The 25,402-nt window shown below is 54.2% G+C and overlaps 9 protein-coding genes across 9 annotated transcripts; 4 read left to right on the top strand and 5 right to left on the bottom strand.

The window, feature by feature from the left end:
- Positions 1 to 272: 272 nt before the first annotated feature.
- N7532_005788 (uncharacterized protein) lies at positions 273 to 3,777 on the bottom strand (the record flags this gene model as incomplete). The annotated part of the gene is made up of 6 exons (XM_056618282.1): positions 273 to 772; positions 822 to 917; positions 974 to 2,992; positions 3,048 to 3,536; positions 3,590 to 3,620; positions 3,700 to 3,777. 6 exons carry the CDS (start codon positions 3,775 to 3,777, stop codon positions 273 to 275), a joined length of 3,213 nt encoding a protein of 1,070 aa, XP_056474441.1.
- Positions 3,778 to 6,522: 2,745 nt separating this feature from the next.
- On the bottom strand, positions 6,523 to 9,300 carry N7532_005787 (putative quinate pathway repressor protein QutR; the record flags this gene model as incomplete). The annotated part of the gene is made up of 2 exons (XM_056618281.1): positions 6,523 to 6,777; positions 6,838 to 9,300. The coding sequence occupies 2 exons, from the start codon at positions 9,298 to 9,300 to the stop codon at positions 6,523 to 6,525; spliced, it is 2,718 nt and encodes a 905-aa protein (XP_056474440.1).
- Positions 9,301 to 10,056: 756 nt separating this feature from the next.
- On the top strand, positions 10,057 to 12,888 carry N7532_005786 (putative C6 transcription factor QutA; the record flags this gene model as incomplete). The annotated part of the gene is made up of 2 exons (XM_056618280.1): positions 10,057 to 12,638; positions 12,693 to 12,888. The coding sequence occupies 2 exons, from the start codon at positions 10,057 to 10,059 to the stop codon at positions 12,886 to 12,888; spliced, it is 2,778 nt and encodes a 925-aa protein (XP_056474439.1).
- Positions 12,889 to 13,290: 402 nt separating this feature from the next.
- On the bottom strand, positions 13,291 to 13,758 carry N7532_005785 (type II 3-dehydroquinate dehydratase; the record flags this gene model as incomplete). The annotated part of the gene is made up of 1 exon (XM_056618279.1): positions 13,291 to 13,758. One exon carries the CDS (start codon positions 13,756 to 13,758, stop codon positions 13,291 to 13,293), a length of 468 nt encoding a protein of 155 aa, XP_056474438.1.
- Positions 13,759 to 14,995: 1,237 nt separating this feature from the next.
- Positions 14,996 to 16,293, top strand: N7532_005784 (inositol monophosphatase family protein; the record flags this gene model as incomplete). Its single annotated transcript, XM_056618278.1, has 6 exons — positions 14,996 to 15,182; positions 15,248 to 15,299; positions 15,354 to 15,442; positions 15,503 to 15,941; positions 15,998 to 16,129; positions 16,185 to 16,293. 6 exons carry the CDS (start codon positions 14,996 to 14,998, stop codon positions 16,291 to 16,293), a joined length of 1,008 nt encoding a protein of 335 aa, XP_056474437.1.
- Positions 16,294 to 16,497: 204 nt separating this feature from the next.
- Positions 16,498 to 17,561, bottom strand: N7532_005783 (Quinate/shikimate 5-dehydrogenase/glutamyl-tRNA reductase; the record flags this gene model as incomplete). The annotated part of the gene is made up of 2 exons (XM_056618277.1): positions 16,498 to 17,204; positions 17,288 to 17,561. 2 exons carry the CDS (start codon positions 17,559 to 17,561, stop codon positions 16,498 to 16,500), a joined length of 981 nt encoding a protein of 326 aa, XP_056474436.1.
- A 1,452-nt stretch (positions 17,562 to 19,013) lies between these two features.
- On the top strand, positions 19,014 to 20,837 carry N7532_005782 (sugar porter family MFS transporter; the record flags this gene model as incomplete). Its single annotated transcript, XM_056618276.1, has 4 exons — positions 19,014 to 19,550; positions 19,619 to 20,020; positions 20,076 to 20,384; positions 20,454 to 20,837. 4 exons carry the CDS (start codon positions 19,014 to 19,016, stop codon positions 20,835 to 20,837), a joined length of 1,632 nt encoding a protein of 543 aa, XP_056474435.1.
- Positions 20,838 to 21,174: 337 nt separating this feature from the next.
- N7532_005781 (Gfo/Idh/MocA family protein) lies at positions 21,175 to 22,278 on the bottom strand (the record flags this gene model as incomplete). Its single annotated transcript, XM_056618275.1, has 1 exon — positions 21,175 to 22,278. The coding sequence occupies one exon, from the start codon at positions 22,276 to 22,278 to the stop codon at positions 21,175 to 21,177; it is 1,104 nt and encodes a 367-aa protein (XP_056474434.1).
- A 661-nt stretch (positions 22,279 to 22,939) lies between these two features.
- Positions 22,940 to 24,031, top strand: N7532_005780 (sugar phosphate isomerase/epimerase family protein; the record flags this gene model as incomplete). Its single annotated transcript, XM_056618274.1, has 1 exon — positions 22,940 to 24,031. The coding sequence occupies one exon, from the start codon at positions 22,940 to 22,942 to the stop codon at positions 24,029 to 24,031; it is 1,092 nt and encodes a 363-aa protein (XP_056474433.1).
- Positions 24,032 to 25,402: the final 1,371 nt, after the last annotated feature.

Genomic DNA, 25,402 nt, shown 5'->3' with positions numbered 1-25,402 from the left:
GCGTGCGCGCTGATCGTGAACAGAACTGGGAAGGGAATGGCCGGGACAGGGAAATACACCAGACAAGTGGCCAGAAAAGGAAGGCTGGTATCTGTACAAACAGTACGCCGACAGAAGAAAGACATCACAGGAACAAGCAGAGCCAAGGGTAAGACACCCATCGGTGAGAAGAAAAAATCGGGATCGGTAGAGGCTAGGGGGGGCGATTGGAAAACAGCGTAAGATAGGTCAAACAGATTGCAGACATCTGAATGAAACAAGGTCAAGAGAGATCAACCCTGAGTGTCCATGAAGATGTCCTGGCAGTTCTCGACCAGGAACTTCAGAACGTCATTCTTCTTCTGCACATCCGTCATCTCCCGGGCTAAGCTCTCGGGGCGCATGATGGTGGGAGCAAAGACGACGGCAACGTTCTGGCTGGTCATAAGGTTCTCCTTCTGGCGTTCGACAACGCGCTTCAGGTGGAAAATGAGGAATTCCAGAACATCACGGTGCACACGGGGCAGTTGCTGGAGGTTGCTCCGCAGAAGTTCAACCCGGGCAGCAGTATTGGAAATCTCGCCAGAGTCGATGATGGTGTCGTACACATCAAAGGTGATGAGCGGGGTAGGCAGCTTACGGAAATACTGCTTCAGAGCGGAAGTGACGGCATGGATATCGAGGTCCGGGTCCGAGATATCGTGATCGAAGGGGGAGCGTTCGAAGCCCTCTCGGATGGTTTGAATGGCGGACGCCGCGCCGGACTTGCGGTAAATACCTTCCATGTCCATTCCTATACAATATTAGCAGTGGCTCTAACACGTTTACAGTGAAAGACATACCGCGCAACTCGACCTCTTGGATGCAGCGAGAAACAATGCCAGGGATGATGCTCTTCTCATGCTCCATGCGAGCCTCGAGATCAGTACCGAATAGCGCTACGGAGAGAAGAAATTAGCTTGAGCTCGACAAGATGGAATTGAAAAGCACTTACTCGTACCACTGTTCTCGGCCAAGACAGGCACGCTGTCTGCCTGCGACATCTTCCCGCCCTGCTTGTTGCGCTGGTTTCCAAAGAAGCCAAAGCCCTGACGGCTGGGATCCTGGGTCTGGGAGCGAGGCAGACCGCCAGAGGCCTCCTGAGCCTCGCTGGACATGAACGCTCCTTTCAGGCCCTTGACACCCTTGGCCACGTTCTGGCCACCCTTCTTCCAGTTGAACTTGCGGGGCTGGCCCTTGCGAATGCTGACGACCTGCGGACCGGCGGGGACGACCTGGGCAGTCGCGGGCTCGCCCTCGTCACCGATGTGGGCCGTGGAGACCGAGGTCGGGAATTCGTTCATGGTTGGCTTCATGGCTTCGATGGACGGGACGGAGCCGCCCTTGTTGTGGGAGATGCCTAGTCCGGGGGTGTTACGCTGGCCGTCGGGGTTGTTTTTGTACATGGACTGGATGCTGTGGACGAGTTGGTTGTTGAGTTCGGCAAGTTCCGCGTTCTTCGATGACAGCTGCTCAAACTCTTGGAAGCTCTTCTCTTTCTGGCGGGTGAGGTCGACAAGCTGCTCGTTTAGGTCATTGCGCTTCTGGATAAGTTCCTCGATCTCGGGCGTGTAGGTTTCTTTGAGTTTGTGAATGGATTCGGCGAGGTCGCGGAGCACGTGGTTCGAAAGTTTGGCCAGGTCGAGCGGCTGCCCGCTGCCGCCGCGCTTCTCGGCCTCGATGTGGTCCGTCAACACCTTCAGCTCCCGCATCGTGATTTCCCGCTTCGCATCTAACACCACCATGGTCGATCGCTTCTCCGAAAGTTCCGTGTTGACTTGCTTGACGTCGGAGGTCGCGCGGAGAGCATTCTCCATTTCTACAATGCGCTCGCGTTGCTTGCGAATTTCCTTCCGGAGTGAACTGATCTCGTCGGCCTGGGAAGTGCTGGTGGTGGGACTGGCGATTTCCATTCCCCCAAAGCTGCCTTCAAGCCCAGCTGAGCTGCTGTTAGCGGGTGACTTTGGGACCTTCCCTTCCTTGCCATGACCATTGCCCAAGCCCCTGTCACTAACACTACCACGGTAGGAGAAAGGCCTGGAAAAGCGGCGGAAGAAGGAATCATGAGGTTGATGGCCTCGATCGACGGGGGACTCACATCCGGGGTAGCCCGCCATGAACGGCGAACCTGCGCCATCCAGGTTTTGCTGGGCATCGAAGATCGGTGCTCTCACTGAGGTGTTCATATGCTGGTGCTTTGGTGGTTCAGGAGCTGCACCGTCGAGCTTAGGAGAGCCCCCATAGGCGGACGATGCCGGGGATGCGCCGACTTCCTTTCGGGGAATCTGGTGATGCTTGCTTTCGAGCGAGTCGCCCCGCTTGGGAGGGTAAGCAGCAGACTGCTGGGAACGTGCGGATTCCATCGAGCCATGGTCGTGAAGGCGATGGAGCTCATTGGAGGGCCGAACCGCCGGCTCTTGAGGCACAGACCGGGGTTCGGCCGTGGCTTCCTTGGACCGAACACTCTCCGGGCTAGTAGCGCCAGAGAATGCGCTCTTTTCGCGAATTGAAAGAGGGAGATCGTATCGTGAGTTGCGAGCAGACTCAGACCGTCCGATTTTGGAAAGGGTGGCATCCATGCTGTCTGTGAATTCCTTGGCCGAGCCATTGAGAGCTTCCGTATCGCGACGCGCTTGCTCCTCATCATTCTGTTCCCATCCTTTCTCTTGGTATGCGATGTGAGGCGAAGGATTCTCAGTAGATGCACGAGACGGGGGTTCCAGAGAATAGTGGCCATCACGAGAGGCCCGGACCGATGAATCGCCCGATCGAACTTGATCGAAATAATCATGAGGCAACTGTTCCTGGGGCGGCGCCTGAGATTGCGCACGAGAGGAAGACCGTTGGCTCTCCGAAGGATCGAATGCAAGAGGGATTAAGAGCTCGCCTCCAGCATCAGCAGAGTTGTTCTCACGCTGTGCGCCAAGATGGCGGCTGCTACGATATGTGCTCGAAGGTAGAAGAAGGTTATCATCTAACGTACACAATTAGTCGCAGGTTACTTTACTAGGAGATTATGGATGTCTTACCTGCAGCGTGCTGCTCTGGAGGCGTTGCATCGACGCGGTTGTCAACCGCTTCGGCATACGATTCGCTTGGTGTTTCATCGATAGACCGAGTCTCTTCCATGTTCGGGGGCAGCGAGGGAAGTGACTTGTCGAGCTTCACCCCTGGCCCTCCGGGTCGTTTGGCTGCAGCAGCATTAGCTTTCTTCTTTCGCCGCCGTTGCATGAGAGACTCGTGGCAATCCATGCAAAAGATTCCTTGTGATGTGCGCGCATAGCGCAGATTTTCGATCTTCTTCTTGCAGTTACGGCATCGGAAGCATTGGGCGCAGAATGCCTGATCGCCCGTGAGGATAGCCAGATCCTCAATCTTGTTTCCGCACGAATTGCAGCTGTAGGTGCAGTTGCTGCAGATCAGCGAACCATCACCGAGGAGAAGCAGGTGGGCATCGGAGTCGAGAAGAGTATTGCAGGTACTGCAGCGGAAACAATCGATATGCCAGCGTTGACCAGCTGGGGGATGATTAGAGATGGCAGAGAAGCAGAGTCGAGGTGAAAATACTTACAGAGTTCGAAAGCCTTGCCTTCTTCTAGGATCTGGATATTGGGATTATAGTCAGTTACGACGATCACCTCCATTACAACACCCAGCACCGATAACGATAATAGCCCATACCTCTCCACAACCCATACAAGGAAACGGCACGTCTTCGCCATCCATCGGAGACTCAGGATGCACCACGGGGGACTCCATGCTGAAACTGTCGAGGTGTATTCAAGTTCGTTCCGGGTGGTCGTCGCACTCTTAGTGCGGAGTCTCAAAGCGACAACAAAGGCTCGGCGAACGGGCTCGGCGAGCGTGTCGAGGTCGGGAAAGGAAAAACACACGCGTGCGCGCACATGCGATCGCACGCAGACCGAGTCGACTGCAAGGAAAGCGCTTGCGACTGTGGCAAGGCGGAGCACCGGTGCGGTGCACGGTAGGAGATGGGGGAGGCGCGGGATCGGAGGGGGGAGGGATGCGACAGGGGTCGAGGTTGGAAGAGATGGGAGAGGCTGAGGCACGATTCTGGTGAGGCGTTAGCTTCAGCCAGAGCTGGGTCCATTGTCCGTTTAAGCGTGAGACATCAGGCGCCCCCTGGATGGTTCCGCAAGCCCAGGAGAATCAGGTGCGGTGGGATATGGGCAGCAGGGCCGCAATTCCGGATGAAATGAGGGCAATGGCGACCGCAGGGGGGCCAGCCCGGGAGGATAATCTGCACGGAAAGGATCTTGCATACCAGATAGAGACCGACGTGCGCCGACGTGCTACACGGCGTTTCAGGTAGAGACGGCGCGGGTGTTGTGACAAGCGCAGGCGAGAGATGGGGTTGCCCCTCTCGGGCGCTGGAATCGCGGTAGCGGATGGGCTGGGGATGGTCGGACGAACAGTTGGGACGGGACACGACGAAAGATGGAAAAGAAACCTGACGCCGAAACGAAAGCGGACCGAAAAGAAAGAAAATGGAACGGGCGAGGTAGGGGATGGAGGAGGGAGGAAAGGAGGCCGAGATGAAGTGGCAGAAAAGCGACTAAGTCTGGAACTGTGCTCCTTCCCCACGCAACAACAGCGACAACGGTGTTTACGGGCGAAATCAGTCCTTCATTTAAGCTGACTTTTCTATTTTTCTACGTTCAATGTGTGCAATGTCATCGCGTATCCCAGCAGGCCTACATGCTACAGTACTTACTAGAGTACTGCGTAGTCCATACTCGACCCCATCGCTACGTGGATGCTCTGACGACGCCGCGCCAGAACGTACGGGCCGCATTTCGGCCCAGGCCAATCAGCTCGACTCCCTTGACCACAATTTAATGGAGGGCCAAGGGCCAACTTGAACCCGATGATCGTCAAGAGGTGAACACTGCCCCAGGCCCCCAAGCGAGGCATACTCGAAGTGTCGAGTCCATTGCTAGTCGTCCAGGCCAACTCCCGAGGGGATCGGACGGCACTTCAATAAAAAAGAGTACTCTACCCTTAAGGTACTAGTAATCTGCTCTCAAACGCCCAGGGGCCACTTGATGAGAGCATCCATGGAACGGGGTCGTCTGTCTCAAACCGCGCCCCGGTTGCTCCCTCATTATTCGTCCATGTTCCAGTGGATGCCCCTCTTTGGGAATGGTCTCTACTACTCTTGCGATGCATACAGCAAAGAACCCTAAGGCTGAAGACCAAACAAAAGAATGATACGAATAAAATCGAGGGGATTGAAAATGAAAGAACAATAAATAAATAAATAAATAAATAATAATAATAATAAAATAATAAGGGCAATGCCCGGAACATCTTATCCCAAGACAGCTCGCAGCTCAGGCCGCCTCGTTTCAGCTCAATTCTGAAACGCCTGTCGTGTCACGTGGCCGATCGTTGCGGTGGGAGGCCCAGGGGGATTGTCGACTAGTCTAGATGCATCTTAGGGTGCTTAGGGTCGTGCTGCGAGTGACTATGCCGAACAGGCAGGTGGGCTGGGCTGGGGCTAAAGAGGGGAAATTTTGGGAGGGCAGCCCTCGGGGCGCCTTGCCTTCTAAACCTAACTCAACTCAGATGGATACCGTGAGAAGATTCTAAGCACTACTGCAGTAAGGTTCCCCTGATGAACAATGCGAATGCGAGCCCCGCTTCCAATTCTTTCCTATTTTCAGGCCTTGTTTCAATAGCTCAAACACGAGGCCCTTGCATGGTTCTGCCGCGAGGCTGCAGCCAATAGTCCGATCGGATCGGAGCGTGGATTGACTGGATCAAACGCCCGGGGAATGAGATAGAATGTCAGATTTGCGGGAACGAGAACAGATCGTGATTTCTGCTGGCGCGGCTGGCGGTGGAGGGTGCACTGTTGCTTTGTGCCCGGGGCCGGCGCTGTCCATAGCTTTCGGGGCCATAGGGTCTAGATGGTGCTGAGCTCGGGGCAAGGGTGATCTTTTCTATTATTATATAGCCTACCCTAATCGGTGAAGCGTACACTGGGCAAGGCTGTGTTCATTGCAGAAACACATCATGGATCTTGAATACTACTGTCCTATCAGGATGGTACATAGCTGAGGGATGGTACCCTAATTTGTTTAAGGCCTTTCTGCCGCTACCCTACATGAATGTAGGAGCAGTCGGGCGCCTGATGTCTGAACATAATGTCATCACTTTTTCCCGTCTGGAGACTCCGAGAGCCCAGACCGATTGGGATGGCAGCGTGCCAGGTGGGCGGAGATACTCGCTGAGATGGTGACGGATCATGGGTTCGCAATCGACCCAACAACAATGACATCTCACCTCATCCACTCGCCACACAAGTCTTTCCACTCGTCTCCTTGATCGTCACAAAAGACAACGTGAACAAGCGGGGTTTCTAAACTGGAGCACATCCTCCCAATGGGCAGCTTGGCGTGGATCTCCCTTGTGGGATCCACACCAGCGCCCACAAATGGCTCATGGATCGATCGTAACAGCATAATCACTCCGAGATAATCAGGTCGGCTGACCGTCCAAATTCTGCAGCCGATCTTGGATGGCGCTGCGGTCATCGTGTCCTTCTTCGTCTTCGTACTCTTGCAGGACAATGGTTCGCATCAAGCGGCGGGGGGCGCGGCGGCCGGTGAAGAGCTCAAATTGTGCGAAGCCCTGCTCGGGGAGGACGTCCAGCCCGTCGAGCGCAACCCAGCCGCGGTGGGAGAGGGCACGCATTTGTTTCATCAAAGGGGTGTTAAGGGGTTTGTAGGCCAGCTGGGATGAGGAGTGTTAATTTGAAGATGCAGGGTAAAGTGATGACCAGGGGAAACGTACGTCAACAACGACGCCACCCGTCGGGCTTTCAAGCCATTGGGTCGGGACGTTGAAATTGGGCGCGGGCTGTCCGCCGATGCTATGCGCTGGGATACCAGATACAATGATGGTCGGATGTTTGTAGGTAGCGGGCCAAGGATCATCCAATGAGCGAAGCGTGCTCACGCGAGGGCGCCCGTCGGGTCGACTCCCCTCAAGAGAAAAGATTTCCTGTCGATTGTAATGGTGGGCGAGCTTCTCGGCGTTGGAAAGGGTGCGATTGTAAACAAAGATGTTCTCCACGCCGAGGTGAATCAGCGAGTACACGGCGGCACGCGCCATACCACCAGATCCAATGACGAGACCAGTTGTCGAGGGACGGACTGCATTGGCTGGTGACAGGCCTCGGCGAATGCAATTACAAATTCCGATCCAATCAGTGTTGTCGCCGTGGATTCCCTTGATAGGGCCAGCGCGACACTTCTCGATGTAGACGGACGATTCTTGTGCGAGGTGGGGATCCGCATCGTCATTATTGCGGATTGGAATGAGCGTATTGACGGCGCCAATTGCCCGAGCATGCGGCGACATGGAGTGGAGAAGGGGGATAACTTCGGTCTTGTAAGGGAGACTGACACTCGAACCGCCAAAGTATTGGTTCTCGACGAGGTCATTCAAGCCCCGCAAAGTAGGCGATTGGAAGATGGAGTAGAAATGAGGCATGCCACACACCTTGAAGGCTGTATTATGCATGGCGGGCGACATACTGTATTCCACATTGGCACCGAAGACGAAAAATTGCATCGGGTCCAAGGTAAAGGAGCTGAACAGGGCTTGTTGTGCCTCGCGGGCGGTGATGCTGGGTCGTAGCAGGGTAGGACTTTCGTGAATGAGAGAGGGATGTGTGACGGGTGTAAGAGTAGGATTAAAGCAACGGGACCTGCGACCCAGAGGCCCAGTGTTGTAGAGGATCAGAGGCAGTGCTGAGACTGGCAGGCTTTGGATGCGGTGTCGGAACCGCTGCACGGCAACGTTGTCATCCAAGCTCTCAGCGGGTTGACACATCCGCACCACATCGCAGCCGATTCTCTTTGCACGCTCATATATTTTCATATATTCGTCTCCATCCCAGCCTCCAGGGAGAGGCGTATGTGCCTCAAAATGACCAATGATCTTCGTTGTGCCCCTCGAACTGATAATCTGAGAGATGGTGCTGTCGTCGCGCGACAAGTCCACAGTCAAGAAACTCGGTGCAAGTCGTAGCCCATGTCGGACGAGATTGAGATAGGTCTCATCTGTAGATCGAAAGGTTGGAGTTGGTGACCGAGATCCTGGTGAGGGAGTATAACTCTCCACGTGATAAACCAAGGGCACAATGATATTGCGCCGAATGGTGGCCACCGTTTGACAGATGTTATCTGCGAGGTTGGAGTCAGCGCCCTGTTGATTCGAAGACGCAGGAACATCGATCACTAGCTCGAAGGCATCGACGGTGAATTCCAACTCCTCGATATCCAGTTTCTTCTTGCAGAGAGTAGAGAATGGAACAGAGACCACAGATGTAAAACGTCGGGTTTCAACGGGCAATAGCGAAAGCGGGAAGGAGGCATGCTGCCGCCTCATCTCGGTGGTGTCGCCAGTCACGAAAGCGATGAAGCTGAGGAAGTCTCGCTGAACGCGCTTCAGTGTCAAGAAGGGAGTCGGTGTTTGTGCTCGTTGGTCCAACTTCGGCCCTGGCGATGGGTCGTGGCCGTCCTTGGTCATCAGCTCGCCACTGGAGTTGGTGGTCTCGGACAGATTAAAGAATTCCAGGTTTGAACAGCCTCGGTAGATTGGTCCGGAGAGTTGGAGAAAGTGCCGCACTTTCTGCGTGTCCCATGCCTTCAGATACGACTGGATGCTTTCCGGATCACGGGTGACATGAATGACAGGATGTGTCTGCGCATACTCTCGGAGGAGTCGTTGACCAGTGCGCTCCATTGAGCCAGCACCGCATGCAATCACACATCCTTCTTGATTATCGGTCAGCATCGAGTCAAACACCCGGGCTTCCTGCTGGCGATATACGGCGTGGTCGTTATCCTTCTTGAACGCGGCGCGCGAGCAGCCGGTCATTTGTTGGAAATATCGGTCGGCATCGATCAGTCGTCGGCCCGATGTCGCTGCCAGTATAACGGCCAAGCTCGATTTACCCGTGCCTCGAATCCCGATCAGAACGACGGATGCCTTGGGTGTGAACCGGCGGGGAGTCTGGAGGGGGCCATTGTCGAAAAGGACCGGGGAACCGTGGTTGGAATGCAGTTCTCGCAGCGAACCCTGGGGGGTGTATGAGTCGCTGTGCTCTTCGAGCTGTTCGCTTGTCCGCCGTGAACCAGGCAGCGACCGAGCCGTCGGCCACGACACTGGGCTGGCATGCTTCCGAGGCCCCTCGTCGGGGTCGACCTCGTGCAGCTTGCGCTTCAGCGGGCGCACCAGGATGGACATGTCGCCTAAGATCTAGGAGGGAGGATGAAGGCCCATAGCCACAAAGCGAGATAGGTGATCGTAGCGGGAGGGGAAGTCGGAACCAAGCTGGGGGTAACTAACGGAGGGAACGCCAGGGTGGATTTTGCGGGTTTGCGGGGGAGCCTTTGGGCGGCGCAGGCTTGTTGGAAATTTTGGGGCGTAACGTACGGCGGTTACCGGAACAGCGTTCTGCCCGCAATACGGGTTTCCCCGCGGGGTACGCTGCGTGCGTGCGACATATGCAGCCAAAGGGGAAGGAAGCAAAACTCGTGCTCGGAGGACTCGGGTTCCTTTTTATCTGAATTGGCAATTGTCTTGTTTCTGGATTTTCGTCTCAAGAGGGTGCGATTGACCGGTGGTGCGTGGTCGCCTCAACTCACCGTGTGCTGGACCGCCCCATATTATATTTTGCCCAACAGAGACTGGCTCACCGCTGGCGGGTATCCGTATTCCAGGCGCCTTCCCCGGAACAACCACATTGACACCTCGGTGCTCGCTTGCCCCGGCTTTCCCTCCCCTGCGATTACATCGTTCATCCGATTCTGCCTGGCATCTCGCCTACATTCGACACTCGCACGGTCCATCAGTTTAGTGTGGGCCGTTGTTCATGGCGTAGGGCGCGCAACACCTCGTTTGCGCAGGCCGCCGTCGGCAAAAGATTCAACTCCCACTATACGATCACGTTGCATGAACATGCGCTTCAAACCGCCGAGTGGATAATCGCACCAAATCACCATGAGCTCCGAGTCGCGCCAAGCCACCGGAGCAAGTGGAAAATCCAAGCGTCGATGGACCGACGCTGAGGAGGATACCAGGCCAAATGGGCCGGAGGATTCTGCTCAACCCAAGCGTCAGCGAGTCTCCAGGGCCTGTGACAGCTGCCGCTCAAAGAAGGACAAATGCGACGGGGTCCAACCGGTCTGCTCAACCTGCTCATCACTATGTCGGCCCTGCACCTACAAAGCCAACCCCAAGAAGCGAGGTCTTCCCACCGGGTACATTCGATCGCTGGAGCTGTTATGGGGGTTAGTGTTTCAGAGGATCCAGGGTAGCGAAGATGTGATGCGTGCCATGATGCGCTCCATCAATCTCCCGAGCCACTTGGCGACGATGGGCAAGGAAGCCGAAGGGTCGGACACGCTGCTGTCTTCGTTCAAGAATAGTACGGTCCTTCGAGACATTGAGCGAATGCTGGTCGTGCTGGAACAACCGGAAGAGGAGAGAGAACGCAGCCTGCTGGCATACGGCGATGGGGATACACCGTTGGATGTCGACGGGATTCTTGCTTCTTCCGAAGCCCAGGAATGGCAGCTCCCAGAGGGAAGGGAGCAGCGTGAGACGCCGTCGTTCCCGGAGATATCACCTTCCCGCACCTCTATGACGGGCCCAGCTCCTCGAACTACTCGCGGCAAAGACTGCGGTGTCCAAACAACTCCTACCGACGATTTCCAACCTCAATCCCTCGCCATCTCTCTTATGCCCGACGATTCTCGATCGATCTCCACCAGCACTTCTCTCCAACTCCCTTTCAACGCGTGGCCTCTCCTCGACATCTACTTCTCATACACACAATGCTGGTTCCCGATACTGGAGAAGCATGACATCCTTCGCACGGCATTCCAATATACGGAGGGCGATGTGTACATGTCACGCACAGCATCCGGATCTGGTGATCATGCCGCTCTCTGGGCTGTGCTTACTCTTGCCTCTCTCCAAGATGCATCTATCACTGCCGGTGCACACTCCGATGGCCATGTCACCCAATTGAACTCTCTCCACTTGTACAACACTGCTCGAGACCTCATTCCTTCCGAAACCGGGCCCTTTGAGGTCGGACACGTGCAAGCGTTGCTCATTCTGTCTCTCATCAAGTTTGGGCAGCAGGAATGGACTTCGGCTTGGATGCTCGTCGGTCATGCGGTCCGAGTTGCCCAGACCGTGGGCCTGGATCAGCCGTCATCTCACGTCCCATCCAAAGCCACTGAACAAGGCAAGCAGCTGGGACGAGCAAAGCATGTCTTCCTAGGCTGCTTTGTTCTTGAGACACTCATTGCCGAACAGACCTCACAAACTCCGTCTCTTCGAAAAGACGACCTGGCTCGGGTCGGTTCCATAAACGAAGATGGATTGGAGGAGTGGCATCCATGGGAAGATCAGACCGGTCTTCGGCCAGCCCAGGTCTCACGAGCGTCCATGCAACGTGGGCCACTCCACGCACTGAGCACATTCAATCGACTAGTCTCACTCACTTGTATTTTGAATGATCTCTGCTTCTACAATCAGGATCCCACTATATCTCGGTCGCAACTGGAGTCATTGGAGCTGCAGTTGCAACGCTGGGCGACTGCTCTCCCGAAAAGCTATCGTGTGGATCTACAAACCCAGCCGCTGAAATTGGCTTCGCCGCATATATTTGGACTCGAAATGACTTATCAAAGTATTGTGACGACATTGAGTCTCCAAATTGCCTTGCGGGAAAGCGACCAGAACACCCCCGAAGCACCCCACAGGAGCCGTGCAATTGAGAGTTCCAAACGACTGTTGCAACTGCTTCAAACTTATATGGAAACATACAGCTTCTCGGCCACTGCGCCCACCTTCGGAATGATTCTCAAATACTGCCTCCCGCGCTCACTTACCCGCGATCTCGTGTCGGACGTTGAGCTTGGAATTCGCAATAAAATCCAATCATTCTCCACCCATCTTGGACAACTCTGGTTGATGCCGGAGAGACCGAATACTGGACGGACAATGGGCCAAAGAACTCAGGAGACAACCGTATCACCCGCAACATCTCAACAACCCGATCTCGCCACTCATGACGTACAGCACATCATGCCAGCGCACACTCCTCAACACCTCGGCGGCTCAGCAGAGCCTCATCCTTCACAGACCACCTCGCATCCTCCTCCATCAGATTCCTTCCTCTCCACTCCCTGGATTAGAGCACCTCAAAACATCGACGATGGTGCTGGATTGCTACCCACGCCCCCATCAATGAGTGCTGGCGCTGGCTCTGAAGTTCCAGGGCAACCCGGTCCGCTAGATGCATCGCTGGGCAGTGGCATGCGGCCATCTCCATCTGCGCCCTCCAAATCCCAGAATGGTCCTCCGATGATCCCTGATCTCACCACCCCTCCATTTCCTCCAGGCGGCCAATACCCCCCACCATACCAAGATCCATCACTTGGGCTTAGTCCATTTGTCGATATGGAAGGCTACGGAGCACCGCGGCAACAACAACCGCAACAGCAACGAATTGCTCCAGATCTGGATGCACTATTCGACGAGCTAGCATCGCTGGATGGTGCTGAAAAGTAAGTTTCCTCTTTGACTTTCCGTCACGGCAGATAAACTAACATTCTTCATAGGGCCGATAACCAACCAGAGTTCATGCAAAACCTCGGCTTCGTTGCTGACTCGAGTATGCCCGAGATTTATTCCTTCTCGAGCCAAATCGAGCCGTTCCTACTGGCACAGACGCAACAGATGCCTGGTAATGGGCCTGCGCCTGTTGGTCGAAGAGAATCTCAGCCAATCCGCTTGTCGGACACACCGAGGCGATGAGCCCCGCCCAGTGCATCTGTTATTTGGACACTGTATGCAGTGTAGCCGCTGGTCGGCGTCTTGTTTGAGTGTAAATATGAAATTTTGGAATGCCGATGTACGATACCACGTTCTGCGTTGGTGCTATGGCGTACTAGGGCTTTGGACACGGTTTCGTGTCCGAAAAGCGAGATTATATTCTATTTAATACTTTGACGGATACCGATAATCAAAAGTATTTTACACCTGAATGACTCTACTGTGAAAGATCTGCATCTGTGATTCTGCATACTTCAATTTCACGAACCCATTGTCCTATGTACAACCTAGGTTCATATATCCTAAATTTTGCGTAGTCATGTAGACAGCACTTTCCAATTTTAAACGGCGCCATGAAAAGACCATGAAGTCGAGGCTATTTCTTCACAGAGCAGCTTTACTCTCCTTCTCCAACTCCTTAAAATTGACCGCAACATGCTCAATAGCAACCTTATATCCATAAACCCCCAATCCAACAATAATACCAGCAGCCTTATCGCTAAAGTACGAATGATGTCTCCAAGGCTCACGAGCATGAACATTGCTCACATGGAGCTCGATAAACGGGATTCCAACACCGAGCAACGCATCACGGATCGCAACGGAAGTATGCGTATAAGCGCCGGGGTTGATGACAATGCCATCGACCTTTCCACGAGCAGCCTGGATCCGGTCGACGATCGCGCCTTCATGGTTCGACTGGAAGGCGTCGAAAGAGGCGCCGTGCTTGGCCGCGATGGTGCGGGCGTCGGCTTCGACGTCGGAGAGGGTGGTTGAGCCGTAGATGTGGGGTTCGCGGGTTCCCAGGAGGTTGAGGTTGGGGCCGTTGATGAGAAGGATTGATTTGCCCATTTTTATTTGATATAACAATTGCTTGAATGTTCAAGGTAGTGCTTTGATTGTGTTGGGATGATAGTGAACTGGATGTTCTATCAAACGGCGACGCTATGATTCGCGCGCAGCTGCTCTCCGCATTTTTCCCCTCCCCGGTCGGCTGAGTGCTTTGCCGGGTGGAGAGCGCTGGATGGGCGCGGAACCAGGGTGGATGCGTTGGCCCCGGTCATTGGGTTTATGGGTTACATGCTCGTATTTTTCGCTTCCTTTTAGTCATGGCTTTTGTCTGGCTGGGAATTGGAGGGACTGCCGAGAGTGTGGGGGATTTCAATGCTTAGGTGTGTTATTTCTGTCGGTGGGGTAATGAGGTCTGCGTGCGAGGGTGCGGCGCATGTCTTGAGCAGGCGAGACTAATCGTTGGGGACTGGTGCTCTTGAATTTTAGAGGAAAGGCAAGATAAGTCTGCTTATTGGGTCTCAAACGCGGGGTTGGTCATTGCGTGGCTAGTCAACATCTGTCTGATATTTCGTACACTACACTTGAGGATACTTTAGACGAGCTCAAGCAAGCGGAGGTCGGATAGGCCTGCGACTTTAAATAGCCTATGGCCAGTCTCTAGTATGAGTCATTTTGATTTGATAAAGGCATTGTACATCAGGCCCTGGGAGTTCCTGAGGTTAATCATGGCACTGCATGGTTTGGAATAGGAAGGGAAAATGCTTCTCGCTTCGTCAATTTATAAGTGGGAAGATACATACATTTGATTATGGTTTCATACTCAAGGAAGTCTTCCAATGCCCTATCAAGCACATAAACTACTTTCAGCAATTCGAGGTCAGCTCTAAGACCCAGCTATGTCAGTCAAACCCAATGGGACATCCGGTGGCCGGCATGATCCTCTCGAGTTGCCGCCACCGTCCCGACAACCAGACGAAAGCACCTTCGAATGAGTTATGATTTCTTTTTGTTCATCGAATTATTTATTCATTTCATATTAGATGAAACCCTAATATATTAGGAGTCTTCTAATAGTCCAGCACCCCCAAGCATCACCGCGCGCCCCACAGTGGGGAAACCCGATAAGGCAAATCGGTTAGCGGCGGTGACCTCGACCATTTTTCACCGAGAGTGACTCAGTCCAACAGCACCTCACCATCGATTAAACCTCCTACGCCTCCCCGACAGCTTCCTGGTTACTGCCCACCACCATACACGCCCATATCACCGATACCAGCGCCTCCCCGCACCTCCCGCCATGGCCGTGGGACCCCTTTCGCAAGATGAGCTCGACGATATATACGCTTTCGCGGTAGACCTCGGCCGCAAAGCTGGAGATCTGCTGATGTCGCGGGTCGAACAGCGTATTTCTGGTGGCGAGGGTAACTCACAAAGCTTCGAAGAGAAGGACAGCTCCGTGGACATCGTAACTCAGACCGACGAAGGTGGGGAGAGCTTTGGACCGCGAGGTCCTACACGCAGATGAGCTGACTTATTGCGTAATTTCCAGACGTCGAAGTATTTATTCGAAATGCTCTTCAGGCTAAATATCCATCCCATAGGTTGGTTCCCCTAATTTTTCTTGCATATGGCAACACTAGTAATGACAGCTCCAGGTTCCTGGGCGAAGAGACATACGCCAAAGGCCAATCGCGCGACTATCTGATTGACGAGCAGCCAACATGGTGCATCGACCCACTAGATGGTATGTTCCCAGCTGAAGCTATACTGTAGCTATCTGCCAGACCAAAGCTAATAGGTCTAGGAACGGTCAATTACACGCACCTCTTTCCCATGTTCTGCATCTCCATCGGCTTCATTGTGCAACACCGCCCTGTAATCGGCGTCATTTACGCCCCCTTCCAAGACCAGCTCTTCTCATCCTGCATCGGACGTGGCGCCTGGCTCAACGAGAAGCGCCAGCTCCCACTCATCCACAAGCCGTCTATCCCGCCCATGCCCGCGAATGCCCCTTCAGGTTGCGTCTTCTCCTGCGAATGGGGTAAAGACCGCCGCGATATCCCGGACGGAAACATGAGTCGTAAGATTGAGAGTTTTATGAATATGGCTGCGGAGCTCGGAAGTAGGGGCGGGAAGGGTGGGATGGTGCATGGAATGCGAAGCTTGGGGAGCGCGACGCTGGACTTGGCGTTTACCGCGATGGGATCGTTTGATATCTGGTGGGAAGGTGGCTGTTGGGAGTGGTGAGTTTAGTGTATCATTCTTCATCTGATATGATGCGATACTAATCGTGATCTAGGGATGTGGCTGCGGGAATTGCGATCCTTCTTGAGGCGGGTGGTCTTGTCACGACTGCGAATCCGCCCGAGAACCCTGATAGTGCGCCCATTCCGGACGTGCGACTGGGAAGCCGGCTGTATCTAGCCATCCGGTGAGTGCTTTCATCGCATCTTTAAGTGTTTCCAGACTGATTGATTTATTTCTAGACCTGCTGGACCGTCGCTCACCGAGTCTGGCCGCGAATCGCAGGAACGCACTGTTCGAGAAGTCTGGCGGCGCGTTCGTCACTTGGAGTATAATCGGCCCGGTGCATAGAGGACTGAGAGACGCATTTAAGACGCTACGACTGACTTTCAGATTTCAGGCATACTTTTTGAACTCAATTACATATCATTGGGACGTCTTTGTAGATTCATATTCATGTATTCCACAGCAAACCCTATCCATTTATATAATGCAAGAATCTTGATCTCTATACAATCGTTAAACAGGACATTAAACAGACACAAATGCAACGCTTTACAGGCTAGACTTGTTCGCCGCACGCTCGGCAACCGTCTTATCGACCAGATCCTTCACCTGCTGCACCAGGCCGGGGGTGCCAACAACGTCCTGACCAGTCCAGAGACGAGCCTGCTCCAGACCCTGCCAGATCAGAGCCTCCGAGCCGAGAATGACCTTCCAGCCACCAGTGGAGGCCAGCTGGGCGATCTCGGTCCAGGGGACAGGGTGGTAGCACATTTCCAGGATGACACCCTGCTGCTTGGGCGCATCGGCCGCGGTACCCAGGAAAGCCTGGATGACGGCGCGGGAGCGCAGCTCCTCGGGCGTCTTGGGCGGGTAGTTGGGGATACCGGAGACGATGGCGGCGGGGGACTCGAGACGAGCCGCCTCCTCGGGGTCGCTGACAGGAATGAGAGGGGCCTGGGCGTTGGGGTCCGGGTTACGTTGGCGGTCTTCGTTCATGATTGCCTCGACCTCGGCGGCATCCCGGTTGACGATGTAGATCTTGCTAGAGCCGAGCCAGCGGCGCATAACATAGACAGCAGTCCGGGCAGTGCCACCACCACCGATGATGAGCGCGGGCCGGCCGCGGAAACGCGAGGCATCGGGGGCGTTCTTGACGAGCGCCTCACGGATACCGTCGCAGTCGGTGTTGGTACCGACGTACTCGCGCGCGCCGGTCTCGGGGTTGGTGCGCGGGAAGATGGTGTTGCAGGCACCGGCTTGGCGGGCGTGCTCGGTCAGATCATCCAGGTGAGGCATGATGGCCACCTTGTGCGGCATCGTCACAGACGAGCCGACAAACTTGAGTTGGAGCGAATCGAGGCCAGGAACTTCTCGATTGGGGGCGACCGTGTGTACGGAGGCGGGTAGGTGGCCGAGGTGCCGGTGACGCTGGACAGCGGGATCTGCGTCCAGTTGAGGCCCAGCACATTGTAGACGGTCTGATGCAGTGGTGGCGAGAGCGAGTTGAGTAGCGGATGGCCGTAGAGATAGGCCACTCCGTCCAGGTGCGAGGGGATGGAGATGGGCTCCTCGGCCGGTGTTTGGCTGGCGGTTGAGACGGCGGGCGCGGCCATTGTGCAAGATGTGTGATGTGAGGGTGTGAAGGGGAGCGAGGGATTGATCGGAGGATGATGGGTATTAAGATTAAAAAGCCCGGAGCGCGTCGGGACCAACTGAAGCTATCTTCAGGATTTTACGATTGACGACGTAAAGATAGAGCCGCGGGGCGGAGAAACACTTTCCTCCCACGCCCGCAGCTTCCACGTCGCGCCTAGTCGTCTCCCACTTTACGGTTCTACAGTACTTGCCAACTTATGACAGGGAAGACTATATTTGCTATATCGACTACAGAACTAATAGCAGCCATTATCGCCGTTCAGAGCTGATCGGCCTCATGTCGTGGCTGGAAATGCACGACATCCGCTTGGCCGTGGCAGAATGCTTTGCCACAGTATACCACACCCCACGGGGGATCTACTTGGCTAACGACAGAGTTTGCAGCGGCCAATGATCAATTCGATGTTACGATGGCTGAGGAACTCGCCCAGACGCCCCGAACAGGGTTTCGCATCTGAACCGAGGATGATCACCTTCTAGACGAGCATGGGTGCAGCGCCGGGGGAGCGCTTTTCCCCGCCACCCGCATCGCATCGGCAGCCATTGGCCGTCCACGCGTGTGCATTGAATGGGGACCCAGTCATCTCTGCGAATGAGAACCAGCACGTTTCGCCATGTCGAATGCCGACTGGAATGGCTCGTGCACCTGACAATGTACCCCCGACGACCCCGTCTGGAGAAGAAAAAATTGGAGATGGCCATGTCCCTCCTCCCCGAGCCTCTGCCCCTTTATAGAGAGTAACACACTAAGGATGCTCCACTTGCAGCGGCATCGGCCCTCCCCACACGCCCAACGGACCAATCCACAGCGGAGGCTCGCTCGATTCTTGACTCACGCGGGCTGGCGTCGCCCACAAAGTCGCCAACACGCGAGCAAACCTTCTTGGAGCCAAGCCTTGGGCTTATATTCCGTCGTGCGCACAGTCCCCTCGACTCAAATTTCACCTCAAGTTCGCTTTTCCGGCGTTGGGCCCCTCGCGCGTGTCGCCCAGACTTGCCAGGGCAGCCGTAAAGCATAATCGGTCTATACTTTTCTCCGCCTCCACGTCTCCACGATTTCCCTCTCGCCCCTCGGCCATCCCCAGATTCCTTCTCTTTTCCCCCAGGGTAAGAGCTCTTCTTCTGGGAAATCTCGCGTGGTTATTTAGATCGCGGCTGTCCCCCCGGATGGTCTGCGTCAGCCTCCTTCCATCCCCTCCCCAGACTTCGACTTTTACTCCATCACCACCCTTTTTGCCTTGATACCTGCACCCTCTCGCTACGCGCGCGGTGACCGTTCCTGCTAGGGAGATCTAACTGCTTCTGTGCATTGTACATTGGCAGGACGGGTCGAGTACACCTCGTAGTGTCCGGTGAATTCTTCAGTCTGTTGCATTGTTGTGTGTATTTGTGTCCGTTGAGTCGCCACCATGTCCATCTTGAAGCTGGTCGAAGACCGGCCAACCCCCAAGCAGGTCTACAACTGGAGGATCTACCTCCTGGCAGCTGTCGCGTCGTGCACATCCTGCATGATCGGCTACGACAGTGCCTTCATTGGAACCACACTGTCGTTGAAGTCGTTTAAGGATGAGTTCAACTTCGCCGCTCTGTCCGACTCTCAGCAAGATCTGCTGAGTGCAAACATTGTCTCCACCTACCAAGCTGGTGCATTTTTTGGATCATTCTTCGCCTACCCCATTGGCCACTTCTGGGGTCGCAGATGGGGTCTGCTGTCTGCGGCTCTGGTGTTTATTTTGGGTGCTGGTCTTATGCTGGGCGCCAATGGTGAGCGAGGCCTCGGTCTTCTCTACGCTGGACGAGTCCTGGCCGGTCTGGGTGTTGGTGCGGGCTCCAACATCACCCCCATCTACATCTCCGAATTGTCGCCTCCGGCTATTCGTGGTCGACTGGTCGGTGTCTACGAACTGGGCTGGCAGATCGGTGGTCTGGTCGGCTTCTGGATCAACGTGAGTGCTCCTTTCCCCATCTTTTACATCATCTTTTCAGCTGGTGCTGACGCGTCTCTGCTCCACAGTACGGTGTTGAACAGACTATGGCTCCGAGCCACAAGCAATGGATCATCCCGTTTGCAGTCCAGCTGATTCCTGCTGGTCTGATGCTCATTGGTGGCATCTTCATTCGCGAGTCGCCTCGTTGGTTGTTCCTGAGCGGTCGCCGTGACGAAGCCATCACCAACCTGAGCTGGATCCGCCAACTGCCCGAAGACGACATTTACATGATTGAGGAGATCGGTGCCATCGACCAGGCCCTGGAGGAGCAGCGCTCCACCATTGGTCTTGGATTCTGGAAGCCTTTCCAGGCTGCTGGTTCCAACAAGAAGGTCATGTACCGTCTGTTCCTCGGCTCCATGCTCTTCTTCTGGCAGAACGGCTCTGGCATCAACGCCATCAACTACTACTCCCCGACTGTCTTCGAGGTACGTAGTGCCCAAACCCGCAGAATCTGTAGCAAAGTACTAACAAAACATTCAGGCTATCGGTGTCCAAGGAAACAACAGTCTGCTCACCACCGGTATTTTTGGCGTAGTGAAGACGGTCGTCACCTTTGTCTGGCTGCTGTACCTGATCGATCGCGTCGGTCGGCGTAACTTGCTGCTGATCGGTGCTGCCGGCGGTTCCATTTGCATGTGGATTGTTGGTGCGTATATCAAGATCGCCGCACCGGAGGACAATCCCAAGCCGCACATGGACGGTGGCGGTATCATGGCCATGTTCTTCTTCTACCTGTGGACCGTCTTCTATACCCCCACCTGGAACGGTACCCCATGGGTCCTCAACTCGGTAAGTCAGACCTCAATGCGGAGTGTGTTCAGACAAGCGAAGAGGACAATATTGACAATCCATTCACAGGAAATGTTCGACTCGAACATGCGTTCTCTGGCACAGGCTTGTGCCGCCGGCTCCAATTGGCTGTGGAACTTTCTCATCTCGCGCTTCACGCCGCAGATGTTCGCCAAGATGGAATACGGCGTGTTCTTCTTCTTTGCCTCTCTGATGATCTGTTCGATCGTCTTCGTATTCTTCCTCGTCCCCGAAACTAAGGGTATTCCGCTGGAAAGCATGGATGCCCTCTTCGCGGTCAAGCCCATCTGGCGCGCGCACCCCACGATGGTGGCCCGCTTGCGCGAAGAGGAAGAGCGATTCCGTCACGATATCGAGGAGAGCGGAGTCATGGCGGCCAAGGTTGGCGCAGACCAGGTGGAGAATATCAATGCGGAGGAAAGCAAGTCATGATGGATGACACGTGCAAATGAGTGCTGAATGTTCTTTTTGCTTTTGAACGAGTTGTAGAGTCGTGTTTCGAGCTTGTTAGTCCGGTCGGGAATTCTTCCCTACGTGGAGATTGTCGAATGTCCAAATATTGACGAGAAATTGACGATGTTCCTCAAATCATTCCAGGATATGCTGAGAACAGGATTATCCGGTCTTTACAAAAAGCAAAGGACGCCTGTGAAACGACTGTAGATTTTGACTGCTGTTTTTGTACATGGAGGTATCAGCATGCTTCCTTCCGTTCGTCAGCTCATAGCATTTCCGACACTGCCAGGTACCGAAAAGAGCAGAGATCAAATTATTGCTTCGATTGCGAGAGCAGATCAACGTCAATATCAACAGGCTGACCTGTCCGCATCGCCTGTTGCACAGCTTCACAGACAATCAAGGCGCGCAGACCCTCTTCGCCAGAACAGCTAGGCTTCGCATCACCACGGATAACATCCACGAAATGCGCTACTTGCAGGTCAAATGGGGCAGCATTATCCGGCAAGGGAATATGATCAACCGTCAACGGCTGCGACCAGCTCTTTTCGGCCCTGCCATCATAACTCCAGCGGATCAGATCGGGGACACTGAGCGAGGCATCTGAGCCAAAGATGCGATAGAAATCTGCGCCATCGGACTTCGGGATCATCGGATTTTCACCGGTTCCCGTTTCAAAGTTATGGGGTGAGGGCGTGGCGTCGCATACAATGAAAGAACCGACAACGCCAGATGAGAAGCGCAGTGTCAAGGCAGCTCCCTCATCTGCATCGTGCGGAGGACTAGGGCGTTGAGGAAGAATCTTCTCGGCCTGAACGCGGACGACGGGTCCGAAGAAGTGGTGCATCAGATCAATGTCGTGGACCAGGTTGATGGGAATGACACCACCGCCCCGAACCCCCGACGCACGCCAGTCACCATTACCAGCGAAGTAGGGATCTGGCTTGTACAGAGTCCACAGACCGTTGATAGCAATCGGTCGGCCGAGCGATCCACTGTCCAGAACAGACTTGGTGGCCCGGACATAGGGATTGAAGCGGCGGTGATGACCGACCAGAAGCTTAAGATGTGCGCGTTCAGGAGCCGAGGCAAATTCCAGAAGCGACCGGCCTGTTTCCAGGGTGTCGCTGAATGGCTTTTCTAGAAGGACGTGGACGCCGCCAGCTAGTAGTTCCTTCGCAACCGGGACGTGGGTGTTGTTCGGAGTACAGACAATAGCTGCGTCGGGTCGGTTCGGCGACGCCAGGAGATCAGCTACTGATTTGTAGTAGGAGGTTTTCAAATCTGCGGCGGCCTTTTCACCGGCGGGCATTGGGTCGACGAGGGCAGCGAATTCCGTAGAGGGATTGGAGATAACGGACTGTGCATGGCGCGGGCCGATGAGACCGGCGCCAATAACCGCGACTTTGATGGACATGATAGCTTCAGTTCGGGTATCGTATGATTTAGATGGTCGAAATCAAGTTGAGAATAACCTCTTTAATTTAGATTTCACGGTAGCAAGATAGTGTGTCGTGGGAGAGAGGTCCCTGTCGCTAAAAAGGGCGTCATGGCGAGCACTCCGGGGTTCATTGTCGGGCTTGGCAGGTCCCAAAGTGCAGAAACGGCCTTGACATATCCGACAGGAAATAGTATTGCCGGGGGCCCGGGGCATTTTGTTGAATCAGCGTGGGGAAATCCTTCTTGCGAGGCGGGCGAGGAGTGTCCCTTTTGATGGGCGCTGGTGGAGTGCAGTGGAACCACGCGGCGGGTAAACACTCAATTGATAAAACACTTACCCGGTCACCTGACCCTGCCCATTACGACGCTGGGGGAGAAGGCAGCTCCAAACACTTGGGGATAATGTTTTATCTCGCACGTTGAGGAGAAAAATGACCCCAGGGGGCAGGGCTTGCCCACCAATCCAGATAATGTTTTCCCAGCTGCTGCTGCCTTGTGTTGTATCTCGTTGCATTGCATCTACCTCATCTCGACCAGCCTGAAGGCAAATCCCGGCATCCTGACTCCCCGTTGCCACTTTGACTATATACGAAATACACCCTTATCTCTCCCTCCTCTCCTTGATATCTCCTCCAAAAATGGCGTATAACCGCCCCGGCATTGCGTCTATGTCTCTGGGCCGGCCATGGATCCACGACCTCCCCGGCAAGCTGATGACAGCCGCCGCCCACGGCTTCGAGGGAATCGAGCTCTTCTTCGACGACCTAGACTGCTACGCCCAGCGAACATTCAACGGCGACCACCATGAAGCCGCTCGCGCCGTCCGCCGCATGTGCGAGCGTCTTGGCATGGCTATCATCTGCCTTCAGCCCTTCTCCATGTACGAAGGCCTGCTGGACCGCGCCGAATCCGACCGGCTGGTGTGTGAGAAGTTGCCAAAGTGGTTCACGTTGGCGCGGGCTCTGGGCACCGACATGATCCAAGTTCCCTCCAACTTTCTCGGCCCTGATCCCAAGACCGGTGCGCCCCGGACAACGGGCGATCGAGCCGTAATCGTCCGCGACCTGCAGCGTCTCGCTGATCTTGGCGCCGGCGCTGGCTTTCGTTTCGTCTACGAGGCGCTGTGCTGGGGTGACCATGTCGACACTTGGGAGGCGTCGTGGGAGATTGTTCGCGATGTCAACCGTCATAACTTTGGCCTATGTCTGGACTCATTTAACATTGCTGGTCGTGTATATGCCGATCCGGCTTGCCCGACTGGTCGGACGCCCAATGCCGCCGCAGACCTGGCTGCCTCGCTGGATCGTCTGCGGAAATCAAAAATCGACCCGGCCAAGATCTTCTATGTGCAACTTGTCGACGGCGAGCGTCTGAAGGCCCCACTGGACGAGAACCACCCCTTCCACGTGCCAAACCAGCCCGTCCGCATGAACTGGTCTCGTAACGCTCGTCTTTTCCCCTTTGAGGAGTCGCGTGGTGGCTACCTCCCCATTGTGGATGTTGCCCGTGTCTTCTTTGAGGATCTCGGGTTTAAGGGCTGGGTTTCGCTCGAGCTGTTCAGCCGCACTCTTGCTGATCCTGACCCTTTCACTCCTGTCGACCATGCCCGCCGTGGTATTGAGTCATACTACAAGGCTGCCCGCATCTTCAACTTTGAGGGCCAGGAGCAGAAGAGCTTGAGCTATGCTCCCATTCCTGAGCCTTCGTCTCCGGTTCAGCACCGTCTGTAGTGCTGATCGCGTGTTTCTATATCTCTGATTCCTCTTGTCTATATCTGATTTGTATATATTTCATGTTTAACGACTGTTGATGATAGATTGCTGTGGATCAGGCATTTGTATCTAGGCATAAAGCGACCACACTGAATTCATATTTGATCAAACTTTAAGCATTTCTCGGTACTTGCTAGAAGGCACCAATCAGTATACCACACTGCATTACAATATGGCATACGACAAGGTCGGATGAAATGATCCGTTTATGCCACCATCCTACGTAACTACTCCGTTTGGCAGCATCTATCCCAAGCCAGCTGCGTTGGGTACTCATATTTCGAAGCCTGTAATATATCGGCGCCCAAATGTTCATTTCAGATCAAATAGAACTGGACGCGTAACACTTGTGAAAGCTCAATCTACAAACGTGGTGCTCAAATCACATTACTCTGCAAGCTCCGGTTCAATAATACCCACCCTGCGCAATAAACTGCAAACTGCCTCGTTTCAAACCGATAAATATAATTTCAGACGAACATATGCTAATTGAGTTACAGTAGAACGACCTGGGGAAACATCATGGCTGTCGTATTCTGAAAATACACTCGAGACTACAGAAGAATCTTGAATCAGTGCTGAAGCAGGGAATTGAGAAGCAATCTCATCGCATACAATTTCATTCGCCCCCTGACAGCTCCGGAGAAATGTTAAAATAATCATAGATCATTTCCGTAGTAGTACATCAGTGGTGCGCGGCTTAGTATTCCAATATCTCGGAATTGGTCTGTAGGTGATGAGCTCATTTCATTCTTGTTTATCTTCCTTTTGAAAACGGCTTTTTGACTTTCGATCTGAATCGTGTGCCCCATGAAACGATGTCATGGGAAATTAGGCTCCAAGACATGGAGTTACCTAGACATGAGGCTCCCAATAATGCAGCGTATAAGCAGTCTTCAAGACGAGCCCTGTAAGACAAGATCCCCACTCTCGATGCGATAGAATTTCGTGACGGAAGTTTCTTGAGCTACTCGGCTGTTAGGGACTAGCACTAAAGGATTGATTTCATATCCCGCTGCAGAAAGCTAGCCAGGCACTAGATTAGTAGTGTCTGAATCGGATTACGCGTCACTTGGCGCGATGCGGCATTCCAACCTTCCCGCCGTCGCAAGAACCTAGAGTAAGCTACATCCAGACTATGAAGCCTGTGAGGATATCGAAAGCTTGCTTTCAACTTGGTTAAGGGTCAACAACATTGAGCGATACGACCGACGAGCAAATCCAGCGGCTGGCGGATAGATGCCATACGATTACATGAGAGAATAATTCCTGATCCGGGTGACCCAATCTGATATGTTACCCAAAATATTCAATTAATCCGAACTACCA

The sequence above is a fragment of the Penicillium argentinense genome (assembly GCF_028826775.1).
Source record: "Penicillium argentinense strain IBT 30761 chromosome Unknown utg000005l_segment0_segment0, whole genome shotgun sequence".
In the NCBI taxonomy this organism is placed as follows: Eukaryota; Fungi; Ascomycota; class Eurotiomycetes; order Eurotiales; family Aspergillaceae; genus Penicillium; species Penicillium argentinense.
This window is presented reverse-complemented; position numbering and strand designations above follow the sequence as displayed.